We start from the raw sequence: 12,186 nt of genomic DNA, 5'->3' as shown, positions 1-12,186 counted from the left end.
GCCAAACAAGAAATATAAACATATATACAGTAACAATCTAAGTTATAACAACATATTTACAGTAATTTAGACAGGATTTTCTTGTTTTTAATTTAAAACAGATAAACAAACCAAACAAGAAATCTAAACATATATACAAGAAGTTGTATTAACATATTTACAGCAATTTCTCTGTGTTAAGTGTCAATGTCCATGGCAATTTCAGCAGTCGCTCTTTCTTTATTCTCTGTTTGGGTTTCCATTTCTCCGCCTTCCAAGTCTGTTGTGCTCCCATTTTGGCTATCGCCATCCTCATAGGAGGTGCTGGTATCATCGTTTGTCCCCTCCTCATCCGTACTGGTTTTGTCCCCCTCGGAGGCGCCAGTGTCATCATCGGTGTCATCGTCGTCGTCATCCTCGTCGTCGTCATCATTCTTGTCATCCTCGCTGCCATCGTCCTCGTCATCCTCATCGTCCTCGTCGTCGTCCTCGTCGTCGTCCTCGTCGTCCTCGTCCTTGTCCTGGCCTGCGCCCTCCTGGCCTTCTGCTGCTAATGATTTTGAAAGAAAAAGAGTCATTTTTTTTGCTAGCAAGTATTAACATGCAATGAAAGGACTAATGCAAATAAAGGTCTATCATGATTGATTGTGAAAGACTTACATTGTCCTCTCTTTGTTTTGCTGGAGGATTTGACCAGAGAGCGCAGGATGGACATGCGGATTTGGTGGCTTTCTTGCGCAGATGCCTCCGACCCCAGCATGTAAAACTTTTGGGCGGTTTTGGGGTCGTGGCACATGCTTTTGTTGATTCGCTTCGTCTCGGGCTCGGCGAGACTGCGACCAGCCTGTAGGAGAGTAGGTGAAAATATTCAACAATGACAAGAATCCCGTTCTGAGTACGGAAGTAGCAATATTAATCAAAGTCACACACCCATGTTGCAATGGCCGTCCGTATATCCCGGAGGTTGGGTTTACCGGGCAGCCCCATTTGACGCCACGCCTTCGTGAAATACTCCCCCATTTTAACACACTCGCTGCCTTGTGTGTTAAAAAAGAAGGTTTGTGGATTTTTGTGGAAGCCGCGAAGATGCGGCCTCAATTTCTCCAGCTTCAGCAGACAGTGCATGGTGACCTGGTTGACCGTCACCATAGCCGGCCCAAAGGATTGGGCCGTCTTGTGATCCGGTACCTGCGTGTGAAAGTCCAATGTAGAAGAAAATGTTATGCGGTGCCAATCGATTTCTATGACAACTTGAAAATCTCCGTCGTTAACACTTACCCTGATGATGAAGGTGCCCTTGTACAGTTCCGCTTCCAGGATGTTCTCTGGCTTGATGGACATGAAGACGCACTTGCGGTGCCCCGACATGATTGCCATCACTCCCACCAGCAGCCCTGTGCAGTATTGAAGAGCGGCGGTGTTGTGCAACCCTTTGGCCAGCTCATTTATGGCCGCCTTCGCCTCGCTCGGAGCCCTTTTAACGAACATGAGCATGTTCCTCGAGCTCACCAGTTTGTCTGTAGAAAAATTGGGCCAATTACTCAGCGACATCAGGCTTTAAGTGAAAGAGTAACCTGTTTGTACAGAAACTAACCTTTCTTAGCTCTCTTGTACTCGAGCCTCTGTTTGACGATGGCTGCCCCCAGCCCCTTCTTCCAGCTGGCCAACCTCGACAGAGCATAATTTATATGTTGTTTTGTTGCCCTGACCTTCGGTAAATTCGACACTGCAACAAAGTTGAGGAAGGCCTCGACGTCAACAATAACGTGCTTTTGGCTCGTGGGTTTGAGGGTTTCTTGAAGTTTCTTGAGAAAACTGAAGAGCAAACGATGGAAAGGATAAGCAGTGTTAATACAGAAATGAATGCAATGACTTGGATTTGTAGAGAACAAAGCAGAGCTACATACTCATGAAGCCTGTTCGTGTCGTGCAGGAACTGGAGGCCCTTATTGATGTCGGAGCCGGCCTCCACCCCAGACATGTGCAAAATAAACCTTTTGGCATACGATCGGCGTTGGTTTATATTTCGCCGTGCTTGGGAGGTCTGGCTGGGTCCGGTCAGGTGTTCTGTAAATGCTCTGAGAAGGTTTTCTAAAAGTAAAAATTACAGGTAGCATCTTCACAGGAGAGCGGTATCTTTGTGTATGTAAACACCACTAATACTCACCTAGGTTTGGTGTGCGGCACAGTGGGGTGGTGCACGGCTGGATCTTCCACATGGAGAGGGCTGTCGATGTGGACGGGGTTGGAGGAGCATCGTCAATTGTTGCAGATGGCGAGGCGGGAGTGGCAGCGGGTGCAGCGGCGGGCGTGGCAGCAGGTGCAGCGGCGGGAGTGGCAGCAGGTGCAGCGGCGGGAGTGGCAGCAGGGGCAGCGGCGGGAGTGGCAGCAGGGGCAGCGGCGGGAGTGGCAGCAGGGGCAGCGGCGGGAGTGGCAGCAGGGGCAGCGGCGGGAGTGGCAGCAGGTGCAGCGGCGGGAGAGGCAGGCGCAGCGGCGGGAGCGGCAGCAGGTCCAGCGGCGGGAGAGGCGGGTGCAGCGGCGGGAGCGGCAGCAGGTTCAGCGGCCGGAGTGGCAGCAGGTGGAGCGGCAGGTGCAGCGGCGGGAGTGGCATCAGTTGCAGCCACGGGAGTGGCAGCAGGGGCAGGCGCTGCGGCAAGAGCGGCAGGTGCATCGGTAGCAGGAGTTGGAGGTGGTGTTTCAGCAGCTCTTTGATGCAGGAGAGTCTGCGTCAAGTTCTGCAGGCCTTCAACTTCCTGTAGCAGCATTTGCAATTGTACCTTGACCAAAGCCAACCCATCGGCCACATGGGTCAACGTTAAACTTTGATCCCCTGCTGCTTCTGTGGGAGCCATCGCCACTCGCCCGGGGGATGGAATGAAGAGGTTCCTCCCTGGTGTCAGTGGCACCTGGCACCCGGTAAGCTCCTCGCGGTGGGGTGGTGTGCCGAGAAGTTCTGGGGGAATTTGAACCGCTTCTGCTTCTCCTTGTTCGGTTTCTATCATGTGCCTCAATTGCCGCTTAATCGCAGCTTTTTTGGCTTTTGCCATAATTTTGGCCAATGTCTTTCCCTGTAGAATAATAAGCAAAGATTGAACGGAATATGAAGTAAAATTACAGTGTGTGTTTTACAAAGTTGCTGCGTAAAGTGGACATACTGGTTCAACTCCATGGAGCAAAAGGAGGTGCTTATCGAGTCGCGTGAATTCTTTAGAATCGCAATGCTCCACGGGGCACCTGAGTTTCCCGCTGTAGCGGAGGTTTTTCTTCGCAAGGTACAGACGCCTCATTGTGTCATCCTTGTACCCGTGCACTCCCTTGACGTGGCGGGACAGGGAGGCATAGGACTTGTTGCAGAGAGGACATTGTCTCTAGGGTGAAAAAGCCATTTGGATGTTAAAAAAAATAAAATAAAAATTAATCTAGATCAATATTCACAAATGGTCATGAGTAAAGTTCATGAGGTCAAGTTCCAGGAATGGGACCTCCATGCTGGTCTGAAGGGAGCGATTTACCATATTTCTGAATTCCTTCTCTGAGGTGAGAGCTGCTCCACATATTACCCGTAAGAGATGAAAAACTTTGAGTGGCGTCGTAGTGGATATTGAGGTTGTTGCCAATCTGGATGGGTAAGGTCACTTTTCAGGAATTGGACCTCCATACGTTAAGTATATCACAGGCAAAGACAGACAGTGCAATGCTTGATAATGTCTATTTCCTGGAAGAGTACATGTAAAAATGTATTTTTCCTGGAAGACTACCTGTACTAAATTGCCTCTTTCCTGGAACATTACATGTAAGAACATGTATATTTCCTGGAAGAGTACGTGTGGTAACATGTCTCCTTCCTGAAAAACTACATGTAAAAATGTATTTTTCCTGGAAAACTACATGTAAAAATGTCTTTTTCCTGGAATATTACATGTAATAACATGTGTATTTCCTGGAAGAGTACATCGGCTTCCAGGATAGCGACATAAAAAAAGATAGGCTTTTAGCAAAAAGTGCCCAAGTCATTAATTGATGAAGCAGGTGAAAATGAGCACTAATTTGTCAATATTAATCATTTTTTTAAAAATACAATGCACGGAACCAGGAGAGCGACACAGGTTGAGTCTTACCTTCATGGTGGCACAGTTGGAAATGAGAAAAAACGGTTGAGGGGCCCCCGCCTCCTCTTATAGGATGGTTCAAAAATGAAGACACACCCCTTTTGGGGAGTGCCAAATTGAGTCTGTATCCTGGAAGAGGACATGTACTGACATGTCTCTGTCTCTATCCTGGAACACTACATGTATATATCCTGGAAGATTACACTGGCTTCCAGAATAGTGACATAAAAAAAGATAGGCTTTTAGCTTGAAAATGCCCAAGTCCTTAATTGATAAAGAAGGCGGAAATGAGCAGTAATTTGTCAATATTAATAATTAAAACAAAAAACTAAAGAAAGAACTAGAATGCGTGGACCCAGCAGAGTGACACAGGGTTAGTTTTAACTTCATGGTGGCAAATTTGGAAATGAGAACACAGGTAGAGGGGCCCGTCGTTTAATTGGGTGCTTCCAGATTGAAGGCACACCTCATGTACTAACACGTCTCCTTCCTGGAAAACTACATGTAAAAATGTCTTTTTCCTGGAATATTACATGTAATAACATGTATATTTCCTGGAAGAGTACATCGGCTTCCAGGATAGCGACATAAAAAAAGACAGGCTTTTAGCAAAAAGTGCCCAAGTCATTAATTGATGAAGCAGGTGAAAATGAGCACTAATTTGTCAATAATAATCATTTTTTTAAAAATACAATGCACGGAACCAGGAGAGCAACACAGGTTGAGTCTTACCTTCATGGTGGCACAGTTGGAAATGAGAAAAACGGTTAAAGGGGCCCCCGCCTCTTCTTATAGGATGGTTCAAAAATGAAGACACACCCCTTTTGGGGAGTGCCAAATTGAGTCTGTATCGTGGAAGAGGACATGTTTCTATCCTGAAATATTACATGTATATATCCTGGAAGCGAACATGTCTCTATCCTGAAATATTACATGTATATATCCTGGAAGAGTACATTGGCTTCCAGAATCGTTACATACAGAATTAGGGTTTTAGTTAGAAAATGCCTGAGTCATTCATTAATAAAGCAGGTGGAAATGAGCAGTAATTTGTCAATATTAATCATTAAAAATAAAAAATAAACTAGAATGTGTGGAACCAGGAGAGTGAAACAGGATTAGTCTTACCTTCATAGTGGCAAAGTTTGAAACGAAAATGCATGTAGGGCTTTTATAGAGTTAGGGTTTTAGCTTGAAAATGCCCAAGTCATGAATTGATAAAGCGGGTGAAAATGAGCAGTAATTTGTCAATATTAATCATTAAAAAATTAAAAAATATATATATAATGTGTTGAACCAAGAGAATGAAACAGGATGAGTCTTACCTTCATAGTGGCAAAGCTTGAAACAAAAAAGCAGGTAGGGCTTTTATAGAGTTAGGGTTTTGAACTTGAAAATGCCCAAGTCATGAATTGATAAAGCGGGTGAAAATGATCAGTAATTTGTCAATATGAATGATTTTTAGAAATAGAATGTGTGGAACCAGGAGCGTGACACATGGTGAGTCTTACCTTCATGGTGGCAATGAGTGAATGGTGGATAAGGTAATTTTCCAGGAATTGGGCTGACCTTCCAAGATATAGACCAAGTTGTATTTTCCAGGAATTGGGCTGACCTTCCAAGTTCTAGAGCAACTTGGAAAGAATTCTTGAGCCGGCAGCATCTTGTGTCAATATGTAGGACTTTTGGTCAAGTTCCAGGAAGCGGACCCCAATTCCAACTTTTGTGCCCTCAGTTAGAAAAGTCAAATTTTGTGAGACTGGGTGAGTTTTACCTTCATGTTGGCAATGAGTGAATGGGGGATAAGGTAATTTTCCAGGAATTGGGCTGACCTTCCAAGATATAGACCAAGTTGTATTTTCCAGGAATTGGGCTGACCTTCCAAGTTCTAGACCAACTTGGAACGAATTTTTGAGCCGGCAGCATCTTGTGTCAATATGTAGGACTTTTGGTCAAGTTCCAGGAAGCGGACCCCAATTCCAAATTTTGTGCCCTCAGTTAGAAAAGTCAAATTTTGTGTGCTAAAATTATTATACGGTCTCTTGGCGCCATCATGTGGCCAAGTAGGTCAACTGCAGTTTTTTGAATTTTTAAATTGCATTTTTTTGCTCCAAAAAAGCATTTTTATGACACGAAAATTAGCCTTAGATACATTTCAGAAGAGAGTGATGCATTTTTGCCGTTTTTAGGAGTTTTAAATGTTTAGTTCCAAATTTGTCAAATTCCAGGAAATGTGCCGCCGCTAATGTGGATTCCAAATCGCGGGGTTCTAACGGGATGCTATCGGGGCATAATTAGGGTTAGGCGCCGGGCTGACCCCGACGCCCCGAAGTCGGAAATGACGTCGGTTTCGCGGAAGCCTTATGAATGGCGGTCTATGGGAAGCTGGAATTCGACTTGGAAGTTAGCCACTGTGCTAACGCGCGCTCCATTGACTTTGAATGGCGGGGGCATAACTCCCGCGCGCCAGTTGGAACCGGGTTTGGAGCGAGGTCGCGATTCCGGGTTCCGGTGAAAATGTCGGCTAATCGAAACGGGAAAAATCGCCGCGGATAGTGCGAAATTCGTAGGCGCCGGCGACGCGTTTCGTTTGAAAAGGTTTTTTGTTTAAGTATTTTTTAAGGGCCGTTTTAAAAACGCGGGTGCGGTTCGGGCGAGCGGACACCAGGTGTCGCGTGTGAGCCCGGTCGAATTCCAGGAATCGCGCACGGGTCGTATTCCGTGAACCGCGCCGGTCGGAGTCCGGGAATTGTACTTGTCGTGTTCCGTGAACCGTGCGCGTCGGTTTTCGGGAACGGCGGGGTCGTATTCCGTGAATCGTACGCGTCGCATTCCGGGAACTGTACGGGTCGTAATTCCGTGAATTGTACCGGTCGGGGTCCGGGAATTGTGCTGGTCGAATACCGGGAATTGCGCTGGTCGTGTTCCGTGAACTGTACGCGTCGGATTCCAGGAATTGTACGCGTCGGATTCCAGGAACTGTACGGGTCGGATTCCAGGAACTGTACGCGTCGGATTCCAGGAACTGTACGGGTCGGATTCCATGAACTGTATGTGTCGGATTCCAGGAATTGTACTGGTCGTATTCCATGAACTGTACATGTCGGATTCCAGGAATTGTACTGGTCGGGGTCCGGGAATCGTACTGGTTGAATACCAGGAATTGTACTGGTCGGATTCCAGGAACTGTACGGGTCGTATTCCATGAATTGTACTGGTCGGGGTCCGGGAATTGTACCGGTCGAATACCAGGAATTGTACTGGTTGAATACCAGGAATTGTACTGGTCGTGTTCCGTGAACTGTACTGGTCGTATTCCGTGAACTGTACGCGTCGGATTCCGGGAAATGTACGCGTCGGATTCCGGGAACTGTACGGGTCGGATTCCATGAATCGTACGTGTCGGAGCCCGGGAATTGTACTGGTCGTATTCCATGAACTGTACGTGTCGGATTCCAGGAATTGTACTGGTCGGGGTCCGGGAATCGTACTGGTTGAATACCAGGAATTGTACTGGTCGTGTTCCATGAACTGTACGCGTCGGATTCCAGGAACTGTACGGGTCGTATTCCAGGAACTCTACGGGTCGGATTCCATGAATCGTACGTGTCGGAGCCCGGGAATTGTACTGGTCGTATTCCATGAACTGTACGTGTCGGATTCCAGGAATTGTACTGGTCGGGGTCCGGGAATCGTACTGGTTGAATACCAGGAATTGTACTGGTCGTGTTCCATGAACTGTACGCGTCGGATTCCAGGAACTGTACGCGTCGGATTCCAGGAACTGTACGCGTCGGATTCCAGGAACTGTACGCGTCGGATTCCAGGAACTGTACGTGTCGGATTCCAGGAATTCTACTGGTCGGGGTTGAATACCAGGAATTGTACTGGTCGTGTTCCATGAACTGTACGGGTCGGATTCCATGAATCGTACGGGTCGTGTTCCATGAATTGTACTGTGTTGAAATTGTGGAATTATATGTAGGCAACCTGGAAATTGACGTGACCGTCTATTGGTCAACAGCTGATTGCAGTGATTGGTTTTTGGTCAGATATGGCCCTTCCCACTAGTAATTTTTGAGCCAATCGACGTTTGGTTTGCCCATGGTGAAATTGTGGAATTATATGTAGGCAACCTGGAAATTGACGGGTTGTGTTCCATGAATTGTACTGCGTTGAAATTGTGGAATTATATGTAGGCAACCTGGAAATTGACGTGACCATCTATTGGTCAACAGCTGATTGCAGTGATTGTTTTTTGGTCAGATATGGCCCTTCCCACTGGTAATTTTTGAGCCAATAGACGTTTGGTTTGCCCATGGTGAAATTGTGGAATTATATGTATAAAACCTGGAAATTGACTTGGATGGGTTTTTTTTTTTTTATGGCGGGCGTTACCGTTACACCCCCTTCGCAGTGATTGGTCAATGGCCAGTTGCAAGGCTGGGCTGAGTCTATAAAAGCAGTCGCTGTCAGTGCCGCCTTCAGAAGTCAAGCGAGCAAGCGCAAAAAAGGATGGGTCAATATCTGGAAAGTCCTCCTCTTGATTATGACCAGCAAGGTATGATATTTTCTTTGCATGTGCACTTGCAAAAAAAAAAATCATGGGGTCTCTTGACAGATGAGACACCTCCACGATGGATCCCGAGCATTGTGCTCACTACACTGGAGCCCCAAATGAACATGGCAATGGAAACAAGTCAAGGGTAAGTTGGCGATGTCTACATCCAGGATGGCAACCTAAATTCCTTAAAGATGACATGTAATTCCTTAAAGATGACATGCAATTCCTTAAAAATGACACGCAATTCCTTAAAAATGACACGCAATTCCTTAAAGATGACGTGTAAAATTCCTTAAAGATGACGTGCAATTCCTTAAAAATGGCGCGCAATTCCTTAAAAATGGCGCGCAATTCCTTAAAGGTGACATGTAATTCCTTAAAGATGACATGTAATTCCCGGAAAGATGCGTTCATATTTGTAAACACTACTCAGTGAATTGCGTTTAGTGTTTTTTTATTTTTTTTTTCTATCTAGATTCACTTGGCCATGTTATGAGAGCGGATGGGCGTTTACAGAGCAAATGTGCCTCATCTCCATATCTATTATATGCATCTTATACTTTTCCACTACAAAATCGTAAAATAAAGTCTGTTTGTTGAAGAAAGCTTTTCTGAGTCACGCAGTTTTTGCTTTCACCACAAGGTGTCGCTTGACTGGCTAATTCTTAGCGTTTGTGTGTGGGGAGGAGGTGCCTTTGGCCAATCGGAAGGTGATTGGCTGCAGTACCGTGACATCACCAACACCAGACTATTTAAGCCTGCGTTTGTCCAACCCCCATTCATTCGCATCGAAGTGTGAGGGCAAGCACAAGAAAGCGCCGCTGCAGGTTCCAAGGATGAGTGAGGTGAGTTCCTGGAAATGTGCGTCGCCTTTGGGGAAAAGAGTCCGGTTTCAGGAATTCAAATCTCAAGCGAGTTCCCGCTCCAAGAATTCATCCACAACCAAGGTACAGTTCTAGAAATCTACCGATAGCCGATAGCTTTTCCCTGGCCTCCGAGGCGGGCCCCTTGCGTGTTTGAGGCCCCGCGAAGCGTCGCGTCGCGTGGTCGTTGCTTCGTTGCCCCGTCCGCGCCCGGTTCCTGGAATTGGACCCCGAACCAAAGTCCAGTTCCTGGAATTGGACCCCCAACCAAAGTCCAGTTCCTGGAATTGGACCCCCAACCAAAGTCCAGTTCCTGGAATTGAACCCCCAACTAAAGTCCAGTTCCTGGAATTGGACCCCCAACCAAAGTCCAGTTCCTGGAATTGGACCCCCAACCAAAGTCCAGTTCCTGGAATTGGACCCCCAACCAAAGTCCAGTTCCTGGAATTGGACCCCCAACCAAAGTCCAGTTCCTGGAATTGGACCCCCAACCAAAGTCCAGTTCCCGGAACTGTGCGGAGCGGGACCCAAGCGTAGCTAGCCCCCGCGAGGCCCCGCGCAGCGGGGCCGAGGACACCGGCCTCGCCTATGCCCGGTTCCTGGAATTGGACCCCCAAACCCAGTCCAGTTCCTGGAATTTGACCCCAAACCAAGGTCCAGTTCCAGGAATTCTACGGAGCACTCACTCCAGCCCCCAGTAAGTTCTGTGTCGCTATTGTGGAAGACATGACCCACACCCATGTATTATACATTGTTTTTTGTTGTTGTATAGGTGAACGTGAATTGCAATGAGGAGGAGCTCCCGGAAGAACCTTTCGAGCCTTTGACACAGGAGGTTTCTGTGCCATTAACACAGGCCTCCCCGCTGAGAACTACCAAAGATGTGAACAGGTCTGAGCAGAATGTGGGGGCTGGATGGCAACTTTCAAGGGAGCCCGGGGATCTCGTCTCTACTCCACAGTCCGAGGAAAAAAAGGTACACATTGGAGTAATTAAGGTGATATCCAGGAAGTCCCATGTCACTATTGTGGAAGTTTCCCCCCCCACCCCATTGCCATGGCTTCCAAATTGGATTTTGTCATTGTATAGATGTACATGACTGAAGACGAAGATGAGATGGACGTCATGGAACAAATTGTCTTTCCCTTAACACAAGAAGTCTCCCTGCCCTTAACACAGAAGGTCTCCTCCCTGCACCGGGTGAGTAGAATTCCTGGAAGTGGTTCAATCAAATGCAACACTGGCTCATGCCACCAAAATATGACTGTTTCCTTTCTGGTGACAGACAGGCTCACCTGGGGAAAAGAAGCAGCAAAGGAAGAGTGAAGACAGCAGCAAAAAGGTGAAAACATCTGACAAAACAGTGGGAGATGGACGGCAAGTTTCAAGGGAGGCTTCTCCCCAGTTGATGGAATTGGAGAATGTACGCCCGAGGGAAGCTGAGGTGAAATCCAGGAAGTCCCATGTCTCCTGTTGTTAAACTTGTTAAACTAACCCTAACCCTAACCCTAACCCATAGCTTTGTCTTCTATTTTGCTTTTTGTACTATAGTCTGACTTCAGTGACTGGGAAGATGCGGAACAGATAATGGAACATGCCTTGTTGGTAGAAAAACATGTCCAGCGCCCTTGAAATTTGTGAGTATAATTCCTGGAAGTAATTCTGTCATTGTAATACACCGACATGAAATATTTCTTAACCCCCGGGGGGGGGGTTAGGGTTAGGGTTAACCCTAACCTTAACCCTAACCCGCAAAATATAACATACTGTGTCCTTAGGATTGTGATACCACTCACACTCTCAAGTCCCGCAAGAAGAAGAAGATGAAGGAGAAGATCAAGTTAAAGAAAAAGGACAAATTCCATCCAAAAAGGGAACGAAACACAGCAAAAGAGATCTCCCAAACCAAATTCAGAGCCAACAACACTTCCAGAAAAAATCAGTCATCATAATTCTGTAAGTAGACTTGGGCTGCGGAGGGGGACTCTAATGTGGAAATCCTAAAATTAAACCTTTGTCATTTTTATGTCTTTCAGGGTCAACGAAGAAAACTCGCACTCACACCACAATTTTATTCCATGGCCAAAACTCTCTTCGAAAGAGAGATCCAGGAAAAGTTGGTCCTGAAAAAAAGGATACGGGAGATCGTGGCTGAACAACCAGCATTTCGACAGCTATGCCGTGAGCTGGAACTATGTATTGAGAACATTTGAAACCAAGTCCGAATTAGGATCAAAAGATGTGAAAATTAAAGTCAATTTGGAATGTTGGAGTTCTGGTGGGTCTTCTTCCAGGTTTTTTACATTGTATGTTTTAAGACAATGCTGCATGCCTCTCACAATGTGTCAGGGTCGGTGGTTCCATTTTCCGCTTAAGTCCATTTCGAGGAATCCAAACCCAACCAAGGTCGAGTTCCAGGATTCTTACCGATTGGCGAAGCGGGCCCCAAACACGTCGAGAACACCGGCATGGTGAGTCCCGGGCTGGGTGGTTCCATTCCCGGCCTGAGTCCATTTTCAGGAATTGAGCCCCAACCAGTTCCAGGTCCAGTTCCAGGAATCCAACCCCAACCAACCAAGATCCAGTTCCAGGATTCCGACCGATGGGCTAAACCTGAGAGCACCGGCCTGGTGGGTGGTTCCGATTCCGTCCCCCGCTTAAGTCCATTTCC

At 46.8% G+C, this 12,186-nt stretch overlaps 1 protein-coding gene across 1 annotated transcript; it reads left to right on the top strand.

Annotated features, from left to right (window-relative positions):
- Positions 1-8,725: 8,725 nt before the first annotated feature.
- On the top strand, positions 8,726-11,694 carry LOC144026245 (uncharacterized). Its single transcript, XM_077532833.1, has 8 exons — positions 8,726-8,794; positions 9,447-9,497; positions 10,288-10,491; positions 10,605-10,715; positions 10,801-10,959; positions 11,067-11,152; positions 11,294-11,471; positions 11,552-11,694. Exons 1-6 carry the CDS (start codon positions 8,726-8,728, stop codon positions 11,145-11,147), a joined length of 675 nt encoding a protein of 224 aa, XP_077388959.1. The 3' UTR covers positions 11,148-11,152; positions 11,294-11,471; positions 11,552-11,694.
- The last annotated feature ends 492 nt before the right edge of the window (positions 11,695-12,186 follow it).

This window comes from Festucalex cinctus, chromosome 9 (assembly GCF_051991245.1).
Source record: "Festucalex cinctus isolate MCC-2025b chromosome 9, RoL_Fcin_1.0, whole genome shotgun sequence".
Lineage (NCBI taxonomy): Eukaryota > Metazoa > Chordata > Actinopteri > Syngnathiformes > Syngnathidae > Festucalex > Festucalex cinctus.
The sequence above is the reverse complement of the archived record's forward strand: the minus strand, read 5'-3'. Positions and strand labels throughout refer to the sequence as shown.

Bases quoted from the DNA above. Each gene is read 5' to 3' on its own strand.
- LOC144026245 (XM_077532833.1), top strand. From the start codon at position 8,726: ATGGATCCCGAGCATTGTGCTCACTACACTGGAGCCCCAAATGAACAT. The intron at 10,492-10,604 runs GTACACATTGGA...GTCATTGTATAG, and splicing joins CACAGTCCGAGGAAAAAAAG to ATGTACATGACTGAAGACGA. The intron at 10,960-11,066 runs GTGAAATCCAGG...TTTGTACTATAG, and splicing joins TACGCCCGAGGGAAGCTGAG to TCTGACTTCAGTGACTGGGA.